At 40.4% G+C, this 27,569-nt stretch overlaps 1 protein-coding gene across 2 annotated transcripts in view; it reads left to right on the top strand.

Annotated features, from left to right (window-relative positions):
* Positions 1–26,570, top strand: part of COLEC11 (collectin subfamily member 11) — a 42,003-nt gene extending 15,433 nt beyond the window's left edge. Inside the window, exons 2-7 of one of the 2 annotated variants that reach the window (XM_026106833.2) lie at positions 2,098–2,253; positions 7,810–7,881; positions 19,411–19,482; positions 20,197–20,250; positions 21,754–21,849; positions 22,024–26,570. In XM_026106833.2, the coding sequence (XP_025962618.1) occupies positions 2,124–2,253; positions 7,810–7,881; positions 19,411–19,482; positions 20,197–20,250; positions 21,754–21,849; positions 22,024–22,415 (816 nt within the window). In that variant the 5' untranslated portion in view covers positions 2,098–2,123 and the 3' untranslated portion in view covers positions 22,416–26,570. Of the gene's footprint in view, positions 1–2,097; positions 2,254–7,809; positions 7,882–19,410; positions 19,483–20,196; positions 20,251–21,753; positions 21,850–22,005 lie in introns of both variants that reach the window. The other variant, XM_026106830.2, reaches the window with a different exon arrangement.
* The last annotated feature ends 999 nt before the right edge of the window (positions 26,571–27,569 follow it).

The following is a 27,569-nucleotide window of genomic DNA, read 5'->3' as shown; positions in this document are numbered from 1 at the left end:
AAAATGTGCATATAAACATACACTGAAATTTAGAGAAAAGACACAGAGGCCTTGAAAACAAAATTGTTATATTACAGCTTAATAGAGATTTCCTTTTTTTCATCCACATTCTTTTGTGTCTTTTTGAGATTGGCGAATCTCATGTATGAAGTAGTTCAGAGCTGTCCTGTTTCATGAGCATGGCAAGTTGTGTCTGTGAACATCCCACATTAGTCCCTCTTCCTCCCTTATTCCATGGGAGGATTACTCAGCATCAACTATTTTCATTAGGGCTTCATGCCCCACTGAGCCGCTTAGACTATGCCTTTATCAAGAAAGATACCTCTTAACCTAGGATCTCTTCGCAGATCCAAGTATGTACCATTCCTTTTTCAGGCAGGTCCTGCTGCTGCACCTTCCTCTGCATTTGAAGGAAAATTAGGGGACAGATTTGAGTCAAAAGGGGTTCACAGCATATTCCAACCAGTGTCCCAAATCTGGATGCTCAGTGAACCAGAACTGTGGGGTGTCTTGTGGAGTGCACCAGCCCTGCAGTATGGAGATAACTCAGGTGGTGTAGCCAGGACATTGCGAGGCAGTGCTGCCTGCCCTGTAACTCACCCAATGCTCTCGCTGCATGAGAACAGAGAAGACAACTGCTCCCAGCTGACCCCCGCTGCAGTCTGCTTGTGTTATCTCCTGGAGGATGATGGAAGCACAAACTGGATGCTAATTCAGAGGAGGAATTTTTACTCCAAACTCAGCTACTTAGCCTTGCTGCTGAGACTGCTATTAAACATGCCAGAATTGATGGTGAAATTTAAAATTACAGCAGGGCTTTGTAAAACTGAGTCTTGCTGCACCTGGAGGGCAATCTGCCCTCCTCTTGCTCCATCTGTTATGTTTTAGTACCTGCTACACCAGCTTATTCTCACCCTGAAGCTCCCTATGTTCCTGCTACTGCTGAAGGGCACCTATGCCTTCAGGCCATCCCCAAAATAACACCTCCACCCTCGTAGACCCTCAGCACGTGGAGACACACAGACCTGTGCACTGGCTCCATGTCTGTACTGGATCTACTTTGCTTATTTTTACAAGGACTCAGGGGGATGGGGAATAGTTTAGTCCAACATTTTTGCTCTAGTTGTAAGATGCACATGGCTGTATTGTGGCTATAAAAATGATATACAGATACTTTCTTCTGAAACTCTGATGTGACTTTCAACTTCTTTGGTGTAGTACAGAGCCTTGGTGAAAGAACAACTGGAAAAACACAGCAGAAGTACATAAACAACACTTTTGTCAAAGATATTTCTACTGACCTCCTAAAGACCAGCTTTTGATGGTCCTTTCACACAAATTCCATTTCTGCACTGCTGCTTTCTGAGACGTTTCTTCACAAACTGGTATCAGGCAAGCCATTTCACTGGTAGCCTTAGAAGAGGATATATTTCAGAGATGAATCTTTTTAGGATTTATTGGAGACTCTAGTGTATCTTCATTGCATGATATAGATGATATAGTGAAGTATTATCTCTCTCCCTCCCCTCAAATGAGTTAGATGAGGGCTATTGTATCAAACAATTTATTGGGCACAATTTCAGTGCTCAGGTAGATGGGAAGTGAAATCCCAGGCCTTTAGGTTGGTCTCATCACCTGCTGAATTGCCTCTTTGGAACAGTATCTATTCTCTCTAAGTGGCAATTTAGTACTTACATCTTTAGATGCAAGCCCATATACTAGATTTTCTCCTTTGACCTTACCAGATGCCTGATTACCACTGAGAAACAGTGAACACAGAATTGCCTATTATTAGCTTTACTTAATATTTTTATTAAGAGCAAAGAATTTTAATCAGAATCTCATCCTTCTTAACTAAATTTCTTCTGAGTTTTCTCTTACCCACTCTAATGCCAAAACAAATAAAGCGCTACTACATATGTCATGTATGTTTGTGGAATGTACAACCCGCTTGGAGGACCTGCACACATTCTTTGCATGCTGCGCAGGTTATGGCATGCAAAAATATATTGTGTTCATAATAGGATGCTGTATTTGTTCAGAAACTGTTGAAAGTCTTTGGAATTCTTATAACTGTTTATTCATTCTTTTGTTTAGGAGTCAGTGACCTGTAAGTGCTCATTATGAAGAGAGATCTGGTTTTCTTGGTGACTCTAATTAGCCTTGCCTTCCTGTCACTGCTAAGATCTGGATATCCTCAACATATAGCAGAGGAGTCCTGCTCTGTTCAAATTCTTGTTCCAGGCCTCAAAGGTAATGTGGAAGTCTACTCCATCATCCAAATACTTTCTTTTAACAGGCTAATTTGCACCACTGACAGTTCCTAACTAAGGCAGAGAAGATGCCTTTTAGTGGTCCTCTCATTTGTCCAGTTTGTAGTCTCCTTATAAACAGAGTTTTAAGGTCATAAGATGCATTTACGTCTGTTAAGAAAACATGATTTAGAGAATGCATGCCAAAGTTTCCAAAACCTGTTCCTGGTTAACAGTGCTTGTAACTCTGATGGGTTGCCTGCTTGGTTTCTCTGTGTCCATACTCCTGAGTAGTGGTCATGCACAGAGACTGTAAAATCAGCCCCTACATTACACCTGGAGAGGTTTTCACTGCCATCTTGAGATGTACTAAAAGGAATTATTTTACGTTTTCTAGTCTTCTGTGTACTGTCCTTTGGGCCAGATTTCCATTGGTTTTAAATGCCCTAGCACCTTACAGAAGCAATAAGAAAATAAAGTTTTGGGGGGGGGCATTTCTATAGATTGTATGTGCAAAAGCAACATTTCTACCAAATATGGCCTCAAAATATTGACAAATAAAGATGGCATAATAAAATATTGGTCTTTTCATAGTGAGGAATTTATTACTGTAAGTACCTTAGATAGGAAATCAACATCTGGAAAGAATTAGCATTTTAAAGCAACAGCATCTATTGACATTGTGGTGCGAAATCCCAGCCCTGTTGTTATAGTTACTAACAGTATTTCCCCTTATGAAGGCTATGATGTTTTTACCAGAGTGTAATACCTGTGAGCACGGAGAAATGCCTAATAACTAATGGAAAAAAAAATTTACACCACTGGCTTATCAGTAAGCATAAAAAATTTGCATTGTTTAAAAACTGCACAACTAACCTCACAGTTTTTCTGGCAGTTACACATTTCAGTATCTCAAAATGACACAATTCACCTGACAACACTGCTGCTGCTAACATTACGTAAACCTTGGTTTTAACCAATTGCCGAGGGCCATAATATGGACTTCAGGCTATGTCTGTGCTGGTGAATCATTCAGGGTGAGGGCAAGGCTCAGGTGCTGTCACGCAGTTGTCCGTGCAGTTGAGCTGCTTGCACAGTCTGGCCACGGTTTGGGCTATGGTGTAAATCGCCCTCTCCAGACATTGCCCGGTGTGGATGTGTCTGCTCTGCTCTGGAAGCAAGAGGACTGAACTGGGAGGGTGGGAGTTGTGCTTTGCCAACTGGATACTGTACCAAAAAATTATGCCATTTGTTCATTACGATTATATGTTTATATATATCATATGTTTATTATTATTATAGATCTACAGCTGCCTGAACTGAACCAAAAAATAGTTTTTAAATTTATTTCAGTAGCTGGCCTTTGAATCTTAATAACATTTATACCTTCTACACATTACAATTAGAAAGAACAACACTAGCCTGATATATCCGGATCTTCTGAGGTTTGACTAAACCTCGAGTAAAATTGTTTCATTTATCTGATATATTTGATGTGGAATAGGCATAAGATAGTGCTGTTTATGTGACTTATCTAGCACGACACTATCAAGTTTAAGAGGTCTTGTCTAAAGGTACACAGATCAGCCAAATCGACAGACCACAGTACTAGAAACCAAAGTTTTGAAATGAGAAGTTGCCTTTGTCAGGCTTTGACAAGTTCTGTAACTTTTTTGCCTTAGTTTTCCTATTTGTGTAATCACTCAAAAGTAACATCTGTGATGACCATTTTTATGACATAAAGGACCATTGTTGTTGTTGTTATTATTATTATTATTATATACAAAACAGTTTTAAAAATATATAAGCAGTGTAATAATAATCCCAGCCCTTTATCAGAAGGCAATCCTGAGCCAGGAAACAACAAAGAAGCCCAAAATGTTAATGATTTTCTTTCTGCTTCATGAGATACAGGCATTGCACAAGTGATAGAGATTGATGTACAAATTCAGTGAAGCACAAAATGGCCTGATGCAGCCCTAGTTAATGCAAAATCTCTAAAAAACCGTCAATGCTCCAGCTACACTGTCAGAGGGGCTGGCTCAGAGAATTGGTAATGAGGTACTGCTGTCACCTACTGGCACCACTCCAACCCATTTCAGCGGCCAAGGTTTCCTCTCAACAGAGCATATATATGGCTGCATGCCCAAATTTCAGCTGTCATGCCGCAGGAGCTGCTCACAACAGGCCTTAGACCTGCCCCAGCTCCTCCTCTGCTGAGCCACCGGCAAAGGACCGCCAGAGGACGGAGGAGCAGAGCCTCCCCGAGACCCTGGCACCGCCGCGGGCGCTTGCTGGTGGGGCGAGCCTGCTGGGACATGGAGAAAGAGAGGGCACAGGGAGCTAGTGGAGGAAAGGAGGGAGACCATGGGATGCATGGAAGAGAAAAAGAGGGAGAACACCTTAGGCCTAAGAGGTGGTGCAGAGCCCAAATGAGGTGGTGAAGGAGAAAGAAATAGGGGAAATGTGGGGGAGCATAATGGAGAAATTTTAGAAGAACAGGAAGCGATAAGGGAAAAGAGAAAAGAAGGGCACAAAGAATGAGTGGAGAGACTGGAAACCATTAGCAAACAAACTAGAAAATAACACAAAGCCAATTAGGACCCCATAGAATAAAAGGATATTGGAAGTGGGGATGAGATGAGAATGGAGGTGGAAGTAGAAGACAAAGAAAGCCAATAAAGACACTAAGAATAGAAAAAATGCACAAATGAGTTTAAGGTCAGCAGCTTAGGTAATAGGAACTGATTATATATATATATATGTATGTATGTATGTGTGTGTGTGTGTATACATATATATATAACCTGAACAGTATAAAGGAGTAAGATGAAACAAGGAAGGGCAAAGTACTGTGGTCCTGAGAATCCAGACAGCAGAATGATCTATGCTTTAGAAAGTCAATAATACTAATAAAGGGAAAAGTGTGTTGCGTGTGGAGAAGGGATGGATGGTGAAGTCTCGCTGTATAACTCATTCGCTTTCTTCCTAAAGTCATGTTCCTTTTGATAGGCCCATCAAAATGAAGTTACTATTACTGTAGAGAAAAAATAACATGGAAAATCCTTCAGAGCTGAAAGTTCTTTATTTACCAGCTTGGTTCATCTGCCTTCTAGAATCTAAAGCACAGATTGCCTTGATATTCTCATTGGCATACAATTTATAAAAAAGCTGATGCATAAATAAAAATAATATTCTTTATTTTTCACTCCCACACTTGATGCTTCTACTCATACAGGGAATATGAGTAGTACAGGGAAGAAAGTTATCACCAGCTAAAGGATGTTTGACAGCTCATGTATTTAATATTAGGAGTGTTAATTTTATTACAGTAGATGGTACAGGTGTAATCCAGGTCAAGATAGGCAGAGTACAAACAAAAACTCGCAAATGAAGGCAAGAATGGTAAGATATGTTATCTGATTTATGAAAGCTCTCTCTCAGACCTGACTGAACAAGAGGTTTGTAATAGTGGCAGGGTTGCACCCAGATCTCTGCACTCCTACTGTAGCTCAGTTACCAAGAGCAACTTTCCTTTGAGAATGTAGGGGGTCACCAAAACTATATTGAGCTTCGATTGGTGCATCTTGCTGTGTCTCAGCCAAGTGGTCAAGAGCTGAATGGCTCCAAGGAAGCTCATTTCCTTTTAGGCTTGGCAAGCCGTGTGCAGGTTTGGGCAAACTTCTTGCTGTTGCTGCCCTTCCTCTGCCTTTTCACTAGCTCGGCAGAGGATTTCATCCTGCATGCTCATTGCTTCCTCAGCTTGTACACCGCTCAGAGTGCATACAGCGAAAGAGGGCCTGAAACACTGCAAAGCTGAATTAGACCCCTGCTCAGTCCCTCATGGCCAAGGGCTTGCTGCTTAAGACAGCTGAAAACAAAAACTGCAAAGCAGTCTGTGGTAGAGCCTACAATGGGGTAACCTGCTCCCAGGGAAAGTTTCTTACAGACCTACACTAAGGAATGCAGCGTCATCTTATTACGGGAATAAATGCAGGCAAGTGTAATGGCCTGAAGCAAGAGTGATCTATTTTATTGATCCCTAATGCACAGCCTTCACTCTGAAGAACGTGTAAAGCAATAGTCTGTAACAGCCTGCTCTGAGCCTCCAGAGAGACGGGAAAAGTCATTGTCAGGTTTTATCTTTGGGAAGCAAAGAATTCATAACCAGCCCGGAGGGGGGAAAGGCAATAATACAAAGCCTATTAGTTACCTGATAATAAAAAAAGTTGCGTTCGCAAATGTGCCAAATAAGAGCCTGCTTCTCACTAACACTATTATTCACAGGGGATTACGTGATGTTTGTCCTCACTGAGGTCAGGGAGTGGCCTTTTTTTGCGTGTCGGAAGGCGCGGAAGCCTCCTGGAGGGACTGCCTCCCTGGCAGTCTGAGAAGGGAAGTACTGAGTTCAGCTCACAGCCACCTCTGTCTACAGCAAGGAGAGAGAGCTGGAGGCTACGTATTTGAATTGTGCCATGTCTCAGCTCGTTTTCACATGGCACCTCTGTGGCCCCTCTCTATGCGGCAGCTGCCAGCTGAGCCAGAGAGCTCTAGGGGAACACGATACCACTGGCTCTCCTGCTGCGGTGCTTCCTTCGGCGTCCAGGAGGGTAACTAGTGCTTGCTCTCCTCTTCTGTACAGCATGGCATCGGTCCTCTGGCGCTAGCTCTGGCTTTGGATTCCTCCTCTCAGTGGCTGGCATCATTTTATTTTCTACATAAGCCCTAGCACTTCTCTTTACACATTTTTTTTAAATAGGAGGTGGCAATGTAAATCATTCTTTAAGCTTTTTTGTTTAAGATACATTTTAATTTTATGTTGATGGCAAACTACAATAGTAGGGGGCAAAGCAAGGTAAGCATTCCAAAATACGGGGAGGCAAACATTCGCAGTAATTGGCATTATAATATGAAGAAAATCTATCATATGGTATGAGCTATGCAAGTGTAAGTACAATGCACGGTGCTTCATACCACAAAGATTAAGAGGCACAGAATGTAACTAAAAATAAAGATGAAGGAATTCTCTCTGCAGGCCTGATCCATGCCTAATCAGTAAGTGCCATAAACTGTTGTTTAATATAAGGTTGTGGTTAAGCCATTCTCATGTGAGACTTAAGCATGTCCTTAAGATGCTTTGCTGAAAAGGGACAGAGTTTGGCAGATCCTCAGAGAGTGTTTGGCAAATGTGGAGCCAAAAGTTTATGTTTTAAGTTGAGGCCTAATTCTGCAGCTTCTACTTAAGTGAATTAGGCTGTTGGGCTTTTTGGAGTTTGTCATATGAAAAAAGTCCACAGAAGTAGACCCGTTATATAAGAAATCAGTAATCGATTCACTTTGGTTTTATTACTGTCACGGTAACAGGCCAGTTGCAGGTAACTACTCTTCATGCATCAGATAAAGCTGTTAAGTCAGATTCCATCTGCTTTTATTTTTTTCCTCCTTCTTAAAATAGGCTTTTCTTTTCAGTGGGGAAAATGGTACTTTTATCATTGCCACCAATGGAAAATAGTTCTGGCTTAATATGATTCTTTTTTTTTTCATTTTGTGTTAACAGGGGAGGCTGGAGAAAAGGGCGAAAAAGGTGCTCCAGGTCGTCCGGGCAGAGTTGGGCCTCCGGGAGATAAAGGTAGCTCTGTTAAAGAAGATGACTTGAAAGTAATTCCTGACCAAATGGTGCTCTTTCTTTTTCTTTTTTCTTTTTTTCTTTTTTTTTTTTTTTTGAGGTGATGATAATGGGAATCCTCTATCCCTTTGCTGGAAGAGTATGTCATTCTTGGCCATTTCTATGTACCTTATACACACATTTGTAGATTAATGATTGCTTTCTGGTCAAAAAGGTTCATTTTGGAAAAGCTTAAGGCTATTTCTTGATTTTTTAAAATGTTCTCTGTAAAGAAAGATATCGTAATGCCTTCTACAAATGAGGCCTTCATGCTAGATCACAGGAAATAAATCACAGGGCTCAGTTTCCTTGTTTCCTTTCGTTTGTAAAAGCAAAGACTCACTGTACCTTGATTAAAATCACTGATGGAGGGCATTAGGCCATAACAGGCAGAGATGGTCACGAGTGACTCCACATTTCTTGGATCGCAATTCAGTAATAAGCATGGAAAGATGGTGGTGTGCAATGGCTTTTGCACTGCAGTTCAAAGAGAACTTGCAGCTCTTCAGAGGAACGTTCCTCAATAGTATTCAGTTGTCAGAGCTGAGGGAGAGACAGCATTTCTGTCCTGCAGGAAATTCTGTCTTTTCACACTGTTTTTTCTTCTGAAACAGAGAGGACAGTTGACCTTCATAAACCTTCCAGCAGATGTACAGTCTGAAAAATTCACATTTGCGGTAGTCAAAACATTTCTTTCAGTACTGAAATATTTGACATTCCTTGTACCACAATATTTGACTTAGTTTTTACTAAACTGAATTTAAAAACTTCATTTCAAAGCAATCACAGTGGTAATTTACACTTCCTTATAATGATGCATGATTCATCACGCTCTTCTTTTGGGCAGCTCTGGGCATCTGACATGTACAGTTTATCCTGGGACCAAGGTCCATGACTACAGCTCATCCCCTATATGATGCATTCAAAACCTTACAACTTGCATGAGGTCTGCCTATTCAGAGTAAGAGCAGTGTACTTTCCTTCTGGAGATGTTCCCCCCCCTTCAAGGGAAACTGTCATAAAAAAATATTGCAAACCGAAATTTCAACTCCTGTAAGGTAAGGCAGTATGATAAGAAGTTGTAATATCAGAATAATTTAGGTTAAAAGATCATACAGTGGTCATCTAATTTGAGCCTCCTCCTCAAAGCATGGCTGACTTTAAATTTAGATCAGGTTGCTCAGGGTCTCGGCCATCAGACTTCTGAAAATCTCCAGGGACGGAGATTTCACAGCCTCTTTGGTCAGCCTGTTCACCACTATCATTGTGAAGGACTTTTTCCTTATGGCCAATTGAAATTTCCCTTGCTATAATTTGTGATCGTTGCCTCTTGTCCTTTCATTGTGCATCTCTGAGAGGAGAAGGCTGCATCTTCTCTACAAGCCTCCTTTAGGTAATGGAAGACTGCAATTAGGCCCCCCCCTTACCCTTCTCCAGGCTGAATAAAACCATTTTCCTCACCTGGACTCTCTCCAGTTTGTTTCTCTCTCTTGTATGAGGGCCCCAAAATCTCTGGGTTCTTACCTGCAAAGGGGTTGTCCAGCCAGCCATTGGCCAGCCTATATCAATGCATCTCAGGTGCAGGACTTTGCATTTGTCTTTACCAAACTTCATGATGCATCTGTCAGCACATTCCTCCAGCTTGCTGAGATCCCTCTGACTGGCAGCCCTGCCTTCCAGCGCATCAACCAGTCCTTGCAGCATAGTGTTGCCTGCATACTCAAGGAGAACACCTTACATTCTTTCCTGCTTATCACTGTTGAAGATATTAAACGGTGTTGGTCCCTGAGGTTTGGTCCCTGTGGAATGGCACTCACAATCAGCTGCCAGTTAGACTTTAAAATGTTGACTTTTGAACCCAGTGGTCCAACTAATTTTTCATCCTATTCATAGGCCCCACATACATTTTCCCAATTTGGCTATGAGGATGCTGTGGCAGAGCATGCCTAAGGCCTTGCTAAACCCATGGTAAATGACATCCGCTGTTCTCCCCTCATGCACAGGGCCAGTCATTTTATCATAGAAAGCAATCAGGCTGGTCGGGCACTTGGAAAATCGATGTTGGCTGTTCCTTGTCTTGTACTTCTTGTGTCTGGAATAGCTTTCATATGAATGTGATCTACAATTTTGCTGAGGACTGAGGTGAGACTGACTGGTAGGGCTTTTTTTGAAAGGGGGTATAACATTTGTCTTTTCCAGTTATCAGGGGCTTTGCCTGCTCACCAGAGCCTTTCAAAAACATCGCCTGGCTCCTTCAGCATTGTTGGACGCATTCTGGCCAGTGCCATGGACTTGTGTACATCTGGTTTAAGTAGTCCCTAACTCAGTCCTACTCTACCTTGGGTAGCATCTTAACCCCAGTCTTTGCTACTGGGCATGAAGACCTGGGAGGCCTGAGAGCAGACCTCACCAGTAAAGACCAAGGCAAAGAAAGCATTGAGTACCTCAGCCTTTTCTATGTCCTTTGTCACGAGGTTGCCTTTTTCCCTGAGCAGAGTACTTGTGTTATCCTTGCTCTCCTTTTTGTTGCTGACCTACCTATAGAGCCTTTCATGGTGCCCTTCGTACCTCGCCAAGTTCAGCTCCACGTTGGTGTTCCTCGTTTCATCCCTGCATGCCTGGGGAGTACTCCTATATGCCCCTTGGACAGCCTGTCCCTGCCTCCACCTCCTGTACGCTTCCTTTTTGCATTTGGTCTCAGTCAGCAGTTTCCTGTTCAGCCAAGCTGGGCTTCTGCCAAATCTGCTCACTTTCCCTGCACATTGTGATGGACAGCTCTTGTGCTTTAAGGAAGTTGTTCCTTAAGGCTCAGATGCTCTTCCTGGGCTCCTTTGCATAGCAGCCTCCAACAGGATCCTACCTACCACTTCCCTGAACAAGTCAAAGTTCACTGTCCAGAAGTCCAGGGCTTTTATTCTCCTACTTGACTGCCTCACTTCCCTCAGGAGCTTGAACTCTGTCATCTCATGGTCCCTGCAGCCAAGGCTGCTGTTGAATATCATATCCACAACCAGGGGGAATATGGTCCCCCCCCCCCCACACCTCAATACTCCTTATCTGTGAATAGCAGATCCAGAAGACCACCACTCCTAGCTGACCATCCAGTACCTGCACTCAAGTAAGTGTCCCTGACTCATAAGAAATGCTAATACTTATGGTAATTTTCTGGTTTCCATATCTCCACAAGTCCAAAGTTCTGGTGGGCCTGGATGAAGAAGTTCTGAAGTGAAAATTCTTTGCAGTAAAACATACTTAAAACAGAAAAGAGATGAAAGAAAATTGAATTTTAATGCATACTATATTGGTATTTTACCAGGCAAAGCTTTCAGGCTAAGCACAGGCAAAATCTCAACACTTTCTCCAGCAACATATTTTTATTGCTTCCTTTGTACAACTGGATTTGACTCGACATGTGTATGTTCTTGGAATATTTAGTAAACAGCTTTATTTTAGCAAAGTAAGAAAAGTCTACAGGTGAGCTCCTGTTTAAAAAGAATTCTAATTGATTCATCTTTTCATTAATGTTGTATGTTTTTAAAATATTTGGCTCCATCAACTGCTCTCCACAAATGCTTATTTACAGAAAAATAAATTGTTATTTTAAAAATCATTTGGACTATATTATACAAGATTTCATTATGGCAATATATTTCATGCATTTTCTGAGAGTCAGTGTTCACTGGATAAGCAGATAGACTTCACAGATGTGACTTCTGTCCTGTGGAAAGGACAGAGAAAGCCAAGTGAGAGTCACCCAACTGTGTATTCTCTTCCAGCAGTCCAAGGGTTTTCCTCTTTGTTATCCAGAGGCTGGAACTTTGAGACAAAAATAAAATATCACACAATTCTTAGGAAAAGTCATGACAGCAGGTAATACTGAAGTATCCAACACACTGACATCTTTTTCATAGTGGGTCATTCAGCCTGTTTGTGGAGGGTTAGGAACTGATCATCATCTGGAGGTTGTTAATTGGTCCACCGTGGTGCTCTCGGAAATAACCACTCCACAGTCTCTTCCTCAACAGATTATCTAATATCCATCCATGACCTGTTACTTGTTTTACTTTTTTGCTCAGTTTTTCCTCTCTTTATGGGACTACGGCACTGATGTCCTTTAAAATCGTGACAGAGTTCTTTAAAATCTAAATTCTCATAAGGCTTAGACCCATGATCCAGGTACTTAATATGTAGCTCTGTGAATAGTGAAAGATAGACAAAATTGCTGCCTCACCTTGCATTTGCCCCCTTCTAAGAGCACATGTGGATGCTCACTGCAGCTCAGCTTTTGGGCAGTAGGCTGTTGAACTGCAGTCACCGTGTTAACATGTGTTTGCACCCTTGTAGTTTTTAAGCGTATTTTTACTGAAGTCTGATAATTACTTACTGTCTTGTTGGGAAGAGGCTAATATTTGGCTCTTTCTACTGGTAGAAACTGCCAGTGTTGGTTATATTTTGCTGCTATTTGAGTAAATGATGGTTTACATGAGGGAGAAACTGTAGTTCTACAACATTTGCAGAGTTTTCTACTTCTGGTGTCACCTTATGTTATCAGAATCACAGCAATCATTTTTTTTTCTTTCACTTTTGTTTTGCTTCTTGCCCAAGTTCGGTCTAAGATAATGTGGTTAGTATCTTTGAACTCCTTAGGAATGTCATAATCAGTGAATAAATAACATACATAAGAAATGGTTTTCTCATGGTATATTTGACCCGAAAGAAACATCTCAAGATGAGAAAGCACTGCAAATGTTTTTAGCATATCCCTTCCTCATGGTATTTTCAGGTTTTGGTAGTTCAGAAACTGATAAACATTCAGACTTTCATACTTACCTGAAATAAATCTAGTTCTGAACATCCTGATGTTTCAGGGTGACCTCAAACATCCTGATGTCATTGGGCACTGATTAAGGTTAAATTCCACTTACTTTCCTCATTGATTTTAATTAATTGTATAGGTCAATTATGATGCATAGCATGTCAGCAGAATATAAAACTATGTGTTGGCTTTATGTAAAGCATAGAGCACTGGATCAATTAAAATGGTTGATATGGACGAATGAAGCGTGTACTGCAGTGCAGGTTTTGGGGTGGGAGGTATAGCAGGCCTAGCTGTCCCCACTTGCACTGGTTGCTGTACAGTCCCACGCTGGGAGTGATCTCAGTTTTTGACTGAGTCATGATCTTATCTGTGAGGCTGAAACTTCCATGAATATAAACTCCTCACACATATTTAGCGGCAATATAATTTTGTGAATATTCCCACATTAGCATGGATTCTGTTTATGGCAATCAAAATGGACGGTGAACTTAATGTTGGAATGCATTATCAAAGGAACAGCACTTAAAAAAAAGTGTTCAAGACATTTTAATATACTTATAGCCTTACACATTTGAAAATGCATTATTTTAATGCTTTCATTTCAGCCTTTACACATCATGCTCTTTTTTTACTAGTGTGTTAAACAGAGTCATGTAACACTTAGTGTCATGGAACTGAATTGTCTGTACCATGACACTGCTAGCCCAATCTCTGGCACGGTTTTGGCCTGTGCCAGCTAAAACTTTCCCATGCAATTCTTGGGCACATTTTGGGAGCTAACACAATAAGCAGCTTGCAAGGGAATACCCTGGTTTGAAAATCTAAAACAATATGGTAGAGCGTACCATTCTTGGCCACCTAGTTCCCAGTGTCAGGGAACAGTCCCAGGCATTTTAGTTTACTAGTACAGACATAGCCTCTAAGTATGAGAAAAGTCTCATTAATGTAACTGGATTGGAGCCAGAGCATTCAGCCATTTGTATAATCAAATTCTAAAGAGAGATATTAATACCTCAATTTATATTTTAGTATTACTGATTGCTCATTAATATGTAATCAATCAATCCTTTACATTTCTGAGTCAACTTTTACGTGAATTTATTGCTCACTAAGGAGTGCTGCAGGCAGGATTCCATCTAAAAGTCCTGACATTGGCAGTTGTGGATTCACGAAGCAGATATCTGATTCAAAACTATCTTCAGTTCCACTTGAATACGACAGGATCTGGAAAAGACGTGCACAGAGCTGAGTGGGCAGGAAAATGGCAGATGGGCTTTGGTGTAAATACATGTGGGGTGTAGGGACTTTAGGAATACATAATTTAATCGATACCAACATGATGCCAAAAATCAGAACTGGTACTCACAACTCGGGAACTACTTTGAAATCATTAGCTGCAGCCAAAAAGCCAACACAACACTGACCTTTAGTAGCAAAGGTATCAAGAACAAGAGAGAAAGCTGACTGTTGCAGCTGGTTTTGCTGCTCTATAAAAACCTGACATGCGCACATCTCCAGGAACGAGTGCGGTTCTGGCCTCTGTGTCTCAAGAAGGGCAAAGCAAGTCAGAGAGAGGCACCAAAAATGTGGAGAAGATGGAGCAGCTGCCTCATAAGGAGAGGCTGAACAGGCCGGGACTCTTCCTGTTGGATGGAAGAGGCTGAGGAGAACACAACTGAGGTTTACAGAATCACAAAAGTGGTGGGTTAGGTACCCTGGTGTTCACCAGATGCCTCAGGACAACTAGGAGGCACTCACTGAAAACTGATAGAAGATTGATTTTAATAGAGATATGGAAGCAGAAACTATCACTAGGGTCACAAAGGGATTAGACACTAAGAACATAGTCAGATATTAAAGGGGATGTGCAGGCATGTGCCCCTCACTAGGATCCCTAATCTAGTGATGGTGCATTGCTGGGAAATGCACTAATATGGGCTGTAGACAGGGCCTAGGGTTGCACGCTCTCCCTAATAGCAGCTCCTGCTGTCACTGTGGGAATCACGGTACTGGGCTAGAGGGACCAGTGGTCTGAACAAGCTAGGAATTGTGTTCTTAACATAAGTCTGGAAAGATATATATTTTATAAGCGCAGTTTTTTGTGTATGTGTGCATTTGAATGTAAAAATCCCGTGTAGGAATGGACCATACTATCTCCTTTATTCACTTTAAAATCTTTTAAACTTTTCCTCTACCTTCCTAGATCTGATTTTTTTCTTAACGTCTTTAGGTTCCCCTACAAATTTTCTAGCCTTTCTGATTTCTAGTCAGTATGCATTCATAATCGTTTCTTCTTTCTTGTTTGTTATACAAAGCTTTTAAAATTTCACTTTGTCATTAAGATACCTGTCTAACGTGAGTGGGATGAATCACTGCTGAGAGGTGTTTATTTCTGCATTGCCTACCAAGGGAGCCTAGATAAATAGCTTAGACTAAACACCTAACTTTCAAGTGGCTAATGCTGGGTGAAATGAATCTACCCCAACTACATAAAATACCACCTGGGATTATCCACTGTTTGTTCATAAAAGATGTAACTGGGTTGTAGTCACTGTTCCCTAGACAATCACCAACCTTCAGTGGTGTGCATAATTCAGATTTATTTAGCGTAAAGTAGTACCGTAGTCCTCTGGTTTATTCATAATTTTTAGACTTGTAGTTGTCAATAGTTCTAAAAGGTAAGTGCCTTGAATATAAAATACTACCATACCATAACATCATTATATCCTTTTAAAATAGTGTTTATTCTCATTCCAGTCAGGTTAAATATTTTCATTGGGAAAGCTGATTGCTGCAAGACTAAGGAGATATATTGGGGAACGATGCTCTAACCTTGGACTATATCTTACATTCTTTTTCTAACTATCCTCTGCTGATTGCTGTCAAATATGGCATTGGACTTGACAGACTTTTGGTCTGGTTTGGTATACTTCTGCTTATGTTGCTAGGTAGGTCTCTGTGATGTCCACTATGTCAAATTCCATCTCAAAAACAGGAATTTCTGTATGATTTTTCTTAAATTCCATAAGTTTGGGATGTAAACAACATTTTCTTCTTCTCCTTGACACACCAAGTTCAATTTGCCAGTTCCATGGTGAATTTGAGCTTCTGCTGGATTTGTCTTTTTGGCCCTTCTCTTCTTACCTTCTTGTCTGTTCCAATTAATCCTGTCTGAAAAGATGGGTGATGCTGTATGAATAACCCATTTACAGTATTCCACAGAGCCAAAGCCGTCATCTTTCCACTGGTTATGCAGTCCGCCATTCATCTCTGGTATTTTCTTTCTTCTTTTGTTTGTGGGCCTGAAAGGACCACCAAAAAGGTCATTTAGACTTCAGTTCCTTCCGAAACCCTTTAAGTCTTCTATAATTGGTTCCAGTGTATATCATCTTCATCTGAGAGATGACTTGCTTCATATGCTCCATTCACTTTCAGTTAAATTTCCTACAGTTGGTCTATTGGGACTTAATTTCTTTCACTGTCCTCATTTCTTTTCAACTGTCACTTCCTGATTTCATTATGACTTTTTAGACTGCATTTTTGGCAAGCATACGGCCACTAAAAAGGGCTCCACAAAAGGTATTCAACCTTTTGAAAACCCTCAAGGCAGATGAGTCTCTCTTGAAATCCTGTGATTTATTCTGCAGAACAAGCAGAATAAGCAAGCCTCTGGAGTAGAAGCAGGGGTTAGTCTCTGTCAGAGAAACCCAAATCCAAACAGTTCTTTAAATGAGTGCAGGAGACATATATTAAGTCTTCATTGTTTGAGATCTCACACTTTTACTTCTGAGCAGATCACATAGCTTTTACTGGCTATTACTGAAAGATGGTCCTCTTCTGGGCAGTGTTTACAAGAAAGAAAGTGAAGTCCCATTTATATATTATATTTCGTTTATTTGCTATATATGTGTCTGTTTAATTTCAGATATAGCTGCTTGAAAAGAGTTAATATGGAACAGCAAGCAAATATCTGATATCATCTGTTATTGCAATCCCAATCCAACAGCATCCAAAGTGAGAAAGGTCACTTTCAGAACAACTTAATGAAGTCATTGCAAGTTAATATTTTCGGAGACTTTCAGGAAAACACATCCTTAATATGCTATCTATATTGGATGAATATCCAATAGTAGCATCAGGACTTTCATAACTTGCACAGCACCATGGATTGAGTCTCTAAAGCAAACCAGGAATCTATTCTGCAAGTGAAGCTATATTCCAGAAAAAAACTTCTTCAGCGGATTGAATGGTTTCTTTCTGTTCTTCCAGTAGGAATATACAGAATAAGAGAAACATATTTTTGGTTGCTAGTAAAATTTCTTTATTGAGTGCATGTCAGGTAGTGACTGAGTCTGATTCTTGCTGGAAACACAGGAAATTCTTTGACCATTGGACTTGCCAGTAATGAATTAGACCAACAAACCATACACATTTGCCTTCTGGCAGTTCAAAGGAAACGATCTTTTCTTGACCATGCCATCAACAGATAGTTGTGTGAAACTTCTTTGAGTAACACAGAGGACATCTCCTCTTAGCCTGGTAATGATCAGTTTATGTCCTGAAACATGCCATTAATTATGCTTTTAAGTTAAGGATAGTGATTAAATCAGTCATAAAATTATCCAGCTTTTAAAAATGTGTGCAGGAAGTATGTGAAGTATCCCATAGTGAATCCCACATCCTGAAAAGGGGATCTTTAGTTATCACAAACCACAACTGGGCCTGAGCTCTGACAATTTACACAGGTTCAGTTGCTTGATCCCTATAGTAGATTTTCCGCTGAACTTGCCTCATTGATTTCTTATATAGCTAAACAGAGTGTAACAGATATGTCTTCAAGGAAAGAAACAATCATCTTGGGTGAGACAATCATTGAATAAACTGTGCCAATACTTCTCAGAGCAGTCTCAGTCTTGGGTTTCTGCAGCATGGGAGTCTCGGGAGGCATTAGGCTTCTCTTCCCCGTTGTGTTTCCATCCCTTCTTTCTATTAATGCTGTGTGGCACAGCCAAAAACCTATCTCATATGAGGTACTTCCACAGCTGTGTAGCATCCGGACCGTGTTCCTGCCCAAAGTCATGGTACAAAGAGGACTAAATCTGATGGCAGAGCTTTGATTTACTCAGGTTCTGCACCCAGGAAAGAGTATGGCCAGCATATACGGAGCCATGATATTATTTCCTGAAGCTCCTCAGGGCCGTAGTTAATCCCACAATTAGGCAAACTCTGCCACATTGGATTGAGAGTTTAACAAAATGTAAAGTCTCCTTCCACAGGTCTCAGAAAGTCTACTTAAAACAAAGCAGGTAACCTTTTCTAAAGCATTGCCAGTATAAATGGCCAGGTTTAAGCCAAGAGTCTAAGTAATGTGTAACCCTGCTGTACGCACCTATTAAATGGCTAGTGCTTATTTATTTCTGTCAACTGCTGATCCCCTAAACTTCTACACAAGCATTGCAGGTACAGGGTAGGATGAGGCTTTGCTATTAGAGGCTAAAGAGCTACTCACAGCATTCACACCAGTAAGATAATTTTTTTTCATAATGTTTGAGAAATGCCATCCAGAAAAGCTGCATGACATAATAGGCATGTTTTATCTGTGTTTTTAATTTGAGCTCTGGAGAAGCTCAGATCAATAGCTTCAAAACTTGGACTGTGGCAAACATTTTATTAGTAACAATGAGCACTATGCTTCAGCCTGGTTTGTGAAGAGAGCGATGACAGAGAACCTGCCTGCTGCAGTGCAAATTCTGTTTCCCCTGAAGCCATTGCATATTCACTCTACCTGGCATGGGAAAGTATGGTTGATAAAAAGGGGGTCAAAGTCAGACAAAGCAGGGAAATCAAACTGTCTTCCATTGGATTTCTGGGAATACATCATGGACGAATACTGATAGGTGACAGTGCCTGTCTCATGTAGATTTTTTGACAATTTCTATTCACCATGGGAGTTGGATAGTTATCTTTTATTTGTAAAAACAGGATTGAGGAATATGATTTTCAAGGGGCTCCTTTGCTACAATTGCACTTCGAAGTATTCCACAGAATTGTCTTTAAGATTAGTGACATTCAACATTCCTGTTTTGACTTAGACTTTGTGTTTGTATGAACGTGTGTTTGTGTGCATTCAAGTTTTTCATTCATTTTCATTTCTTATTAGTGTAATCTTCAAATGTTTAGAGTGCAAGACTGCTTCCACTGTGTTTACATTGTATAAATAAGCCATAATATCCAAATTCAGACTTTAGTTATAGTGGAGCTACTTTATTAGGTGAAACTATCAATTGTGCTTGGATTCTTTAGGTCTTTCCAACTCCATTTAGTCCATCGATCTACATGTTCTAATGGAATCTCCCCTCATTTTCAACATAGTTCTGGCATTACTGTTTGACAGCACTTTGCAAAAGCTTTTCCAGTGGCTCTCAGTCAAGATCTGTTTTCATTTACACCTGCATGCCTCATTAAAGTCAATTGCTTTGCAAAGATTAAATCAGTATACAGGTTGTTACACATCAGACCTTGACAAGGAATGAGCTGGACCCCTGGAGTTCAACAAATATTAGGGATATAGCATGCTTTCACTCATTGTAAAAACTGAGCTTGCAAGGGTGCTGGAATCTGAATGAATCAAAAGACTACCTTTTTACCTTTTGTCTTCTTTTTGTTATGTATAGGAGAAATGGGGGACAAAGGACAGAAAGGCAGCATGGGACGACATGGAAAAATTGGTCCCATTGGTTCAAAAGGTATGCTTAGTTGAATCCTTTCTCCATTTGTGTCTCAGATGAAAAATCTGTGATTATTTATCTTTGAGAAAAGTCTAGTGGCCTGAAAAAATGGTTAACTAGTCTCAGAGGTTATCACAATAGGGAGTTTCTCACACTGCAGTCAAGCAGATGATGAGGCTCTCTCAGCAAGTTGCCTTTTGCTCTGATAGCAAGAGCTGAGAATCCTGATTTGGGGCTAAATGAAGAGCTCTCGGCACTAGCATGCAAGTTTAGACAGGATAGGAGGGTGCACTGTATTTTGGTATAGTTTTAGGAGCCATAAGACTTGAATTCTAAACTTGCTTTCCCCACAGGCTCCCTACATGACTTTGGGTAAAACATTTGCGCTAGTATGTACTTAAGCATCTGGATTATGAATTCAGATTTAGGTTGCAAAATAGTATATCCAGCCCTTTTTTCTCTATGACGTCTGAAGTTATTAGTTTTATGAAGTCAACAAATATAAAAAATGGAATGAACCTAGATGAATCTGATACATATTCTTTGTATTCAAATTTCATAGCTTGGGCTTGCCTGGGTTGTGGACCAATTAAGACAGAAAAACCTTTTTTTTCACTTAGGCCTATTTCTACTTTCCACTTTGAATATTATAGGAGAAAAACTAAACAGATACTACAATAACTGTTAACCAAAAAATCTGCCTTAAAGTTCTATTCCTTTTAATGTTTTTAGGTGAAAAAGGAGATAATGGTGATATAGGACCACCGGGTCCTAATGGCGACCCAGGTAAGCCATGGCAAGTCTTGTCTATGTGAAGAATTTTAAAAGATTCATGCATCACCAAAAATACATACATCTTTTAAAACTCTGGGGTAAATTATGACAATTCAGTATTTGTGTAGCTATTCCTGATTTATTTGCCATAATGTCTTCAAATTACTTTAAAAAAATACTGGAGCTGCAGAAGTTGCTGGACCTGTAGTGTATTTTTCAAAACAATGTCTCAGAGCTCCTCAGAGGTCTGATCACTCTGGGAACACAGTGGGAGCCAAAGTACAACCATCTGTATCATTCATCATGGAGCAAAAAGACATCTCTACGTATCCCACTCTGGCTTCCAGCCAACACAAAGGAGCGGGTGAGGGAAGGCCCTGCCCTTCCATGGATTATCGTCGTAGGAGCAGGATTTAGATCCTCCGGAGGAAAAGGTGGAAGTCTGCCCTAAGAAGTGTAAGCTATACATAAAGGCTTTTTATTTGCCTTTCATGAAAGAGCCCAGCAAGCCAGTGGACCTGGGCAATAGGCTTCAAGCTTAATACTTACAAAAGTGACAGATTGGTGGCAAAAGCCCAGTTTGTTCCTTCCTGGTAGGTTAGGAAGACACATTTTCAGCTGGAGAAGAAAATGACCTTATTTTGGTTTCAAAGAATATTGCAATTTTTTTCCTTTGATGCTTATTCAGGGAAAGAGATGCAGACTGGGCATCTAACTCTTTTTGCCTTTATAAACTCTCAGACCTGGTGCACTAAAAGTCTCCCAAAAGAGTTTTCTCATGAGTCAAATACAGATTTGAATAATTACATGCAGAAATGAAAACTATAATTGATCCTAGTTTTGAAACTTAGGCTCATAGAAGTAACAATTATCCTTTTAGTATTCTCATTCAGATTATCTTTTTCGAACCAATATCAATTTGGGATAATAGATAGTTTTCTATTGTCTTCTTTTATCAAGAGAACTACAGTAAATTCAACATTCTGAGAAGTGCAGAACTACATTTTGCAGCTAATTAGGTGCATTATGTGGTTGGAACATTTGCCTTTTTGATCTGCTGTGTTAGATTCCTTGTGAAGAACAGATGAACAATATGCTTTGTAGATTTTTGCTGCAAGAAAAATGCTCTTTGGAGAAGACTGACGAGAAGAATTTTATCCTAAATGTAAAATTTTGAGATATGTTTTTCGTTAAAAAAATGTTTTTTGTTGTTTTTCTGTTTTTTTTTTTTGTTGTTTTTTTTTTTTTGTAGGGGCTCTCTCTCCATGTTCAGTTTAATATGAATCATGCAGGGCTGAAGCTTAATGAAAAGTGAAATGAGCTCTTCTGATTAGGCCCATACACCTGTGAGAATCATGATGGTACAGGGTAGCAGAGGCTGCAGGTTCTCGCCCATTATTTGGATGGAAGGTGTCTCTTTCAGGACAGCCAGGCCAGGCCTTTTCATAAAGTTATTCAGATAATTATTGGAATTACGTAGCTTATTCATTCTGGTGTATTTGTATCATTTCGCAGGCATCCCCTGTGAGTGCAGCCAGCTAAGGAAGGCTATTGGTGAAATGGATATCCAAGTGGCCCAGCTGACAACGGAATTAAAATTCATAAAAAATGGTAGGTTACTTTCTCATAAATATTCTCCTTTGCTGTTGTCACATTTGACCGGTGAGATTGCTCGCAGAGAGTATCACCATTTCACGTCTGATTTGTGAAGCTTTTTTGGGGTGTACAGTAAGTTGGTTTATAGAAATGCGAGTGCTCACTTTTCAGCACTGCCCTCCCCCGCAGCTGTTGCTGGTGTGCGTGAGACAGATAATAAGATATACCTGCTGGTGAAGGAGGAGAAGAGGTACCTGGAAGCCCAGCTCTACTGCCACGGAAGAGGAGGAACGCTGAGCATGCCCAAGGACGAGAACGCCAACAGCCTCATCGCCTCCTACATCAATCAAGCAGGGCTCACCCGAGTTTTCATAGGCATTAACGACCTAGAGAAAGAGGGAAATTTTGTCTACTCTGACCGATCCCCCATGCAGACCTTCAACAAATGGCGCAGCGGGGAGCCCAATAACGCATATGACGAGGAGGACTGCGTGGAGATGGTGGCGTCTGGAGGCTGGAATGATGTGGCATGTCATATCACGATGTATTTTGTTTGTGAATTTGACAAAGAAAATGTGTAAGCTCATCTGCTTTTTCTCTATTTTAAGAAAAGATTTTTTAAGCAGATTGTATAAGTTACCCCATGTTTATAAAGTACAAGTGATATTTTACAAGTATGTGACATCAGTGTTGTACAGCTGTAAATACGATTTAGGTATTTCAAATATCAATATTTACCCTTCAGAAGGGAAGAGCAATGATAAGTAAGACATGGCTTGTTTTTCTTTAGGAAAATATATGTATTTAGATAAAAATGAGGCTTGGGGCTAAATTCTGCCCTCATGACAGTTAACAAATTTGATTGCATGACTGTGAGGGAAGGCAGAATTTGGTCTCTAGTTGTTAGAATGATATTTCTGAAGAAGTAGATTCTTGATATTCTTTTATCTTAGCAAAATTTGTAGTTTTGAATGTTAATTGCTTGTAGTGCTACAGGGATAATTCAGTCACGAGACAAACATTTTGTATACTCCAGTTAATTAGTACAAATATTACTGTAATTTTTTTTGGATGTGAAGGTATTACGACTTTTTTTTTTGAAACATAGCCAAAGCAACCAGCTAATCAGGAGTACTACCAATTTTGTAATGTTTCCTTATTGAACTGTTCATAGATAACATCACAGGGAGGCCCACCAGTGAACTAACGGAGTTTTAGTGCTGGGGGAGGACTAAGTTCTTGTAATTCAGTAATGAAAGAGGGATCCAAACCAAAAGGGTGTTTGGGGGTTTGCTAGAGGTAAAAGAAAGATTTTGTCTTCTGCATTCTTTAGTTGAGAATGAATCAGTACATGAACTATTTAAGGCCCCAGATAATTTCTTAAAGTAAATGTTTCACATTTGCATAAGATGATCTTAGTGCAAAAAACAAAGAAACAAATATGAATCCTCCACAATTTAAGTTTCTTCATAGACAACGAATGTCACAAAAATGGTTTAGCCAATAGTTCTTTTCAGCAAGAAAACAGCTTCCGCCTTTAGTCAGTGCTGACCCCCTAAAAAGCAGCAACAAGTTTCAAATATCTTTCCAGTTCATGTATATAGCAGCAGTAAGTCATTTTGCACAAATAATTTATGTACTCAATTTACAATTGCATGTAACTGAAAATGTGATATATATTTAAAAATACCCATAATTTCACAAAGGAAATGATGGATTACTTTGGAGCTTTCTAAGAGCTGGTTGCACATCATTTTATGCTGATGTTAGGCATAGAAAGATGACCGCAAAATCCCTGACTAACTGTGGTTTTCAGGAATACTCTGCACGGTGTTTTAAGATGATCTTTAAGGAGGAATGATCCTTTGTATAAGATAGCGATCAAAATATGTGTATGATCAGTATGGAAGCTATGTCTACAATATCCAGAGTGGATCTGGCGTGTGCTTCCAGATGTTTCCCTTCAGCAAGGCAATATCGACACATATCTACTCTATAGTGTCCTGGTATATGAATAATTAAGGATCATACAATTTTGTTCATATCCACAGAGCCTGACAATATTTGACACGACACTATTATTATATACTTAAGAAAGCAAACTGTTTTGCTTGATATATTTACTCTGTGAATTTGAACCCAGTATATGTATGTTTACTATTAATTTTGAAGATCAGTAGCACATTCCTATAAATTTGAATATCAGCCCAGCACTAGAGCAACCACTATAGGAAATGGATGGTCCATAGATTGCCTTACCTTTTTTCCTATAAAGGTGGGTCTGATTTCTGTATGTAAGGCTTTCTTCAAATTGTGTATTGATATCTATTAAATAATGTGGATATGGTTCTATGCTAATATTCAAAGACTCTTTACAGAATTTGCGGGAGCTGACTGTTCCAGTGGAGCAATTCATGTATCATGGTTGTTTCCTGCTGCCTACCAGCTATGGAAATCCTCAGAAACCCTTTAAATCTCCAATATCCTTTTGTCAAATTATTGTAAGTATATTAAAGTTGTCCGAACTTGAGTTCCAGATATCTGGAGCTCCCTCATTATGTATGTGCCTAAGTTGTTAACTGTTTATTTTTCACCCAGTTTTTGGAAGTCTCTGATATGATAGGTTGATTTCCCCAGAAACATGAAAAGAGACCTTTTCAGATTCCTTTTAAGGAGATGGGAAGCTTTTTTAGATACCAAATGCTCCTATTTTAATTGTATGGAAGCCACACCACATTTATAAAGATTGCCTTGATGTGTACAGCTTTTAAGCAGTCTGAATTTCTATTAAAATTTATGATGAAAAATAAAGGCAGTGGAAAAAACACTTCCTTCCCCCAGCTTTTATGTTCTCCAGGATATGTTTTTGCAGCTCTTGAAATATGAGATAGAAAAGAAGATAGCTGTCTTGTCAGAGCCCTTTATGTACTTGGTTGCCACAGTCCTTATTTCACTGTTTGAGCAGGGGTAATGTCTGTAGCTGTGCTGCAAGGATAAAAGACTGTTCATCTGATACCAACCTCTGCAAGGGACTGGGCAAGAAATGTTAGAGGGATCGGAAGCAAATGAGCCCTTGACCATTTCTTTCGCCCTCCAGTTGCTGACCGACATAGGCAGACCCTTGCTGGAGGCAGAAATCCGTATTACATGCAGGCTGGGCAAAGCCTGCTGAAGCACGTGGTAAGATTTCCATTGCCTTCAGTGGAATTTGGTTCTGCTGCTACCTTGTGAGTTGGAGCAAATGAGTCTTGCTTGCTTATTTTAATAAATGTCCGGAGCAAAGAGCTACCATTTTAGGAGAAAATCAAGTCGTAAGTTAGTTTTATTTTATTTGAGGTATTTTCCATGTGCATCGAAACCCGTATCATTATATCATTATTCATTTTGTGTGCCTCTGCGGAGGACTTCTGAACATTTCTGTCTGGTAAGTTCATACTGACAGGTTTCCCAGACTAACGTTATGTGTTTTACTTCTTTTTGTATAAATATGGATGATTTTTCCCGATACATATTTGCCCATAGCCCTTTTTTATTTTATTCTTAATTAATGGGCATGTTGGTGCATTTTAAGAGAGCAAAAATAACAGGTTTTTATACAGTCGCCTGTTCAGGCTCTTGACTGATTTCTTCACATAAAATACATATTTCAGTCAACATGCTATATTCCGCCTGTTTAGATGCTAAGGCTATTGTGTTTTACTGATGTGAGGGCCCAACACACAGGGCCAGGCAGGAGCTGAGCCGGCTGAGTCCAAAGGGCCGGGAAGAGCCTGGCCGTGCCCCTGCGGGGTGGCTGGGGGCTACGGTCTGCATCCACCCCACTGCCATCTCGACGCCCCGATGTGGACCCCATCGCATTGCATCCCCATGACCGTGTGTCGCCCTTGGCTCCCAGCTCGCCACCCCTTGCTGCTCCTGGCAGCTGATGTGGTTATCCCTGAAAATACATTTTCTAGGCAGGTTGGGGGGCAGCAGCAGAACTTTACCCTGGCTGTGAGTTTTGAGCTGTCTGAAGTCACAAAACAGGACTGTAAAAATTAGTCTTTATACTTTGGATATAGAACATTGTTATTGATATATCTATTGATATAGAACACGTTATTGATATATAGTCCAAGAAAATGGAGTGCTGCTTTTTACATAAGCTCGGGAAATACCCGTTCAAATATGCATTAAAAAAAAGCAGCTGGTTGGATTTTTTGGCTACAGTTTTTGATGAAAAATGAAACAAGATGATAGGATGAATTAAAACAATTTTGTAGTTTCAAAAGTGGTGAAGGTTCACAATGGGCAGAGACTTCTGAAGTGAACATTTCCCAAGGTGTTTCCTTTTGGAATGTTTCAGAATTTCATTTCTGAGTTCTGAAACATCACTGTGACCCATAAAGGGTTTTGATTTTTGTGTTATTCTTAGTGTATCTTACACCATGTCAGTAATAGCATTCAATATAATGCCTGAAATTTTTACCTTATTCTTTATGTCTTTTTTTCCAATCGAAACAAGTTGTCTTTCTGAGAGCTCTCTTGCTTGCAGTAATGAAAGAGTTTGAGACTTGAATCAGTTTCTCCTTTTGGGACTGCTATAACACTATAAACAGCAGATACTCTGAATACAAAGCAATAATAATGTTGATATTTTAATCAACATTAAGTAGAAGATATTCTTACTGATTACAAAAATGACTCATTTAACAATTATGCCATGTAAAAGTCAGTTTATGCACTATAAAATATACAATTATTAAATAATATAAAACTAATATGAATATTTTAAATATGAAAATCTTAAAAATATATTTTCATCCTGAATTGAAACAAAAAGATGTCAAAGCAGCAAAATTTCCTGTAAAACGGAAATACCAGGTTTCCACCAGATCTAAATCTAGCTCTAGTTTTGATGGGAAGCTTGGTGTCTTGTAGTGCTGGTGGCGGAATTAAATCCTATGCTAGGGGAATTACCCTACAACCCAACCTTTGATTATGCATAACTCTACCCCTTACCACCTTTGGACAACCTCCTCTTAAGCCTTTTTTCTGAGCATCCTGCTGCTCACTTAGCTGTGCATAAATGTGCATGAGTTTGTGCAAAAAGTCAATCTCTCATAACTGGGGTTCTGTTTTGCAATTTTTGGCTTACCTTGTGGTGCCAGTAAATCCATGCCACACAACCTGTTTGCCACAGGTGTAGAGGACCGGTTATCTACATGCGGTTTTGTCTCGACATTGCTGCTGCTGCTGCTGCTGCAAAGCCGCTGCTGCCAAGGCACGTCGGGCAATGCCACGCCAGCGCCCCTGGGAGCCGTCCGCGAGATAAACAACCTTGTGCACCTGCACGAGGTAAAAAGGGCGCGAAAAGGGCAGAAGGTCGCCTCTAGGGCACGAACCGCACGTGCTCATTTGCCATCTGCGCGTGAGCAGGAGACCCCCAGATGCCCCAGCCCGTTTCTGGAAGGTTCCGAGAGGGCGGACTGCGCATGACAGCTAATCTGCATGGGAAGTGAGGAAGCACCTCCCAGAGGCGGGGCAAGAACCTATAAAAACTGCAGACTGTGTGAATAGGTGGGGGCTTACCTGCAATGACTGAGGAACTTGAGCGGAGTCAGCGGAACCAGAGGGGAGCTTCCCGCTTCTGCCCCCCCCCCCACCGCCGAGACTCCCAAGAGAAGAGGACCAACGGGACGCCACTGGATCCACGGGTGGTGATATCTATCTTTCTCTCTCTCTCTGTGTCTTCC

The sequence above is a fragment of the Dromaius novaehollandiae genome, chromosome 3, assembly GCF_036370855.1.
Source record: "Dromaius novaehollandiae isolate bDroNov1 chromosome 3, bDroNov1.hap1, whole genome shotgun sequence".
Lineage (NCBI taxonomy): Eukaryota > Metazoa > Chordata > Aves > Casuariiformes > Dromaiidae > Dromaius > Dromaius novaehollandiae.
Note: the sequence above shows the minus strand (reverse complement) of the source record. Positions and strands in the feature narration are given on the sequence as shown.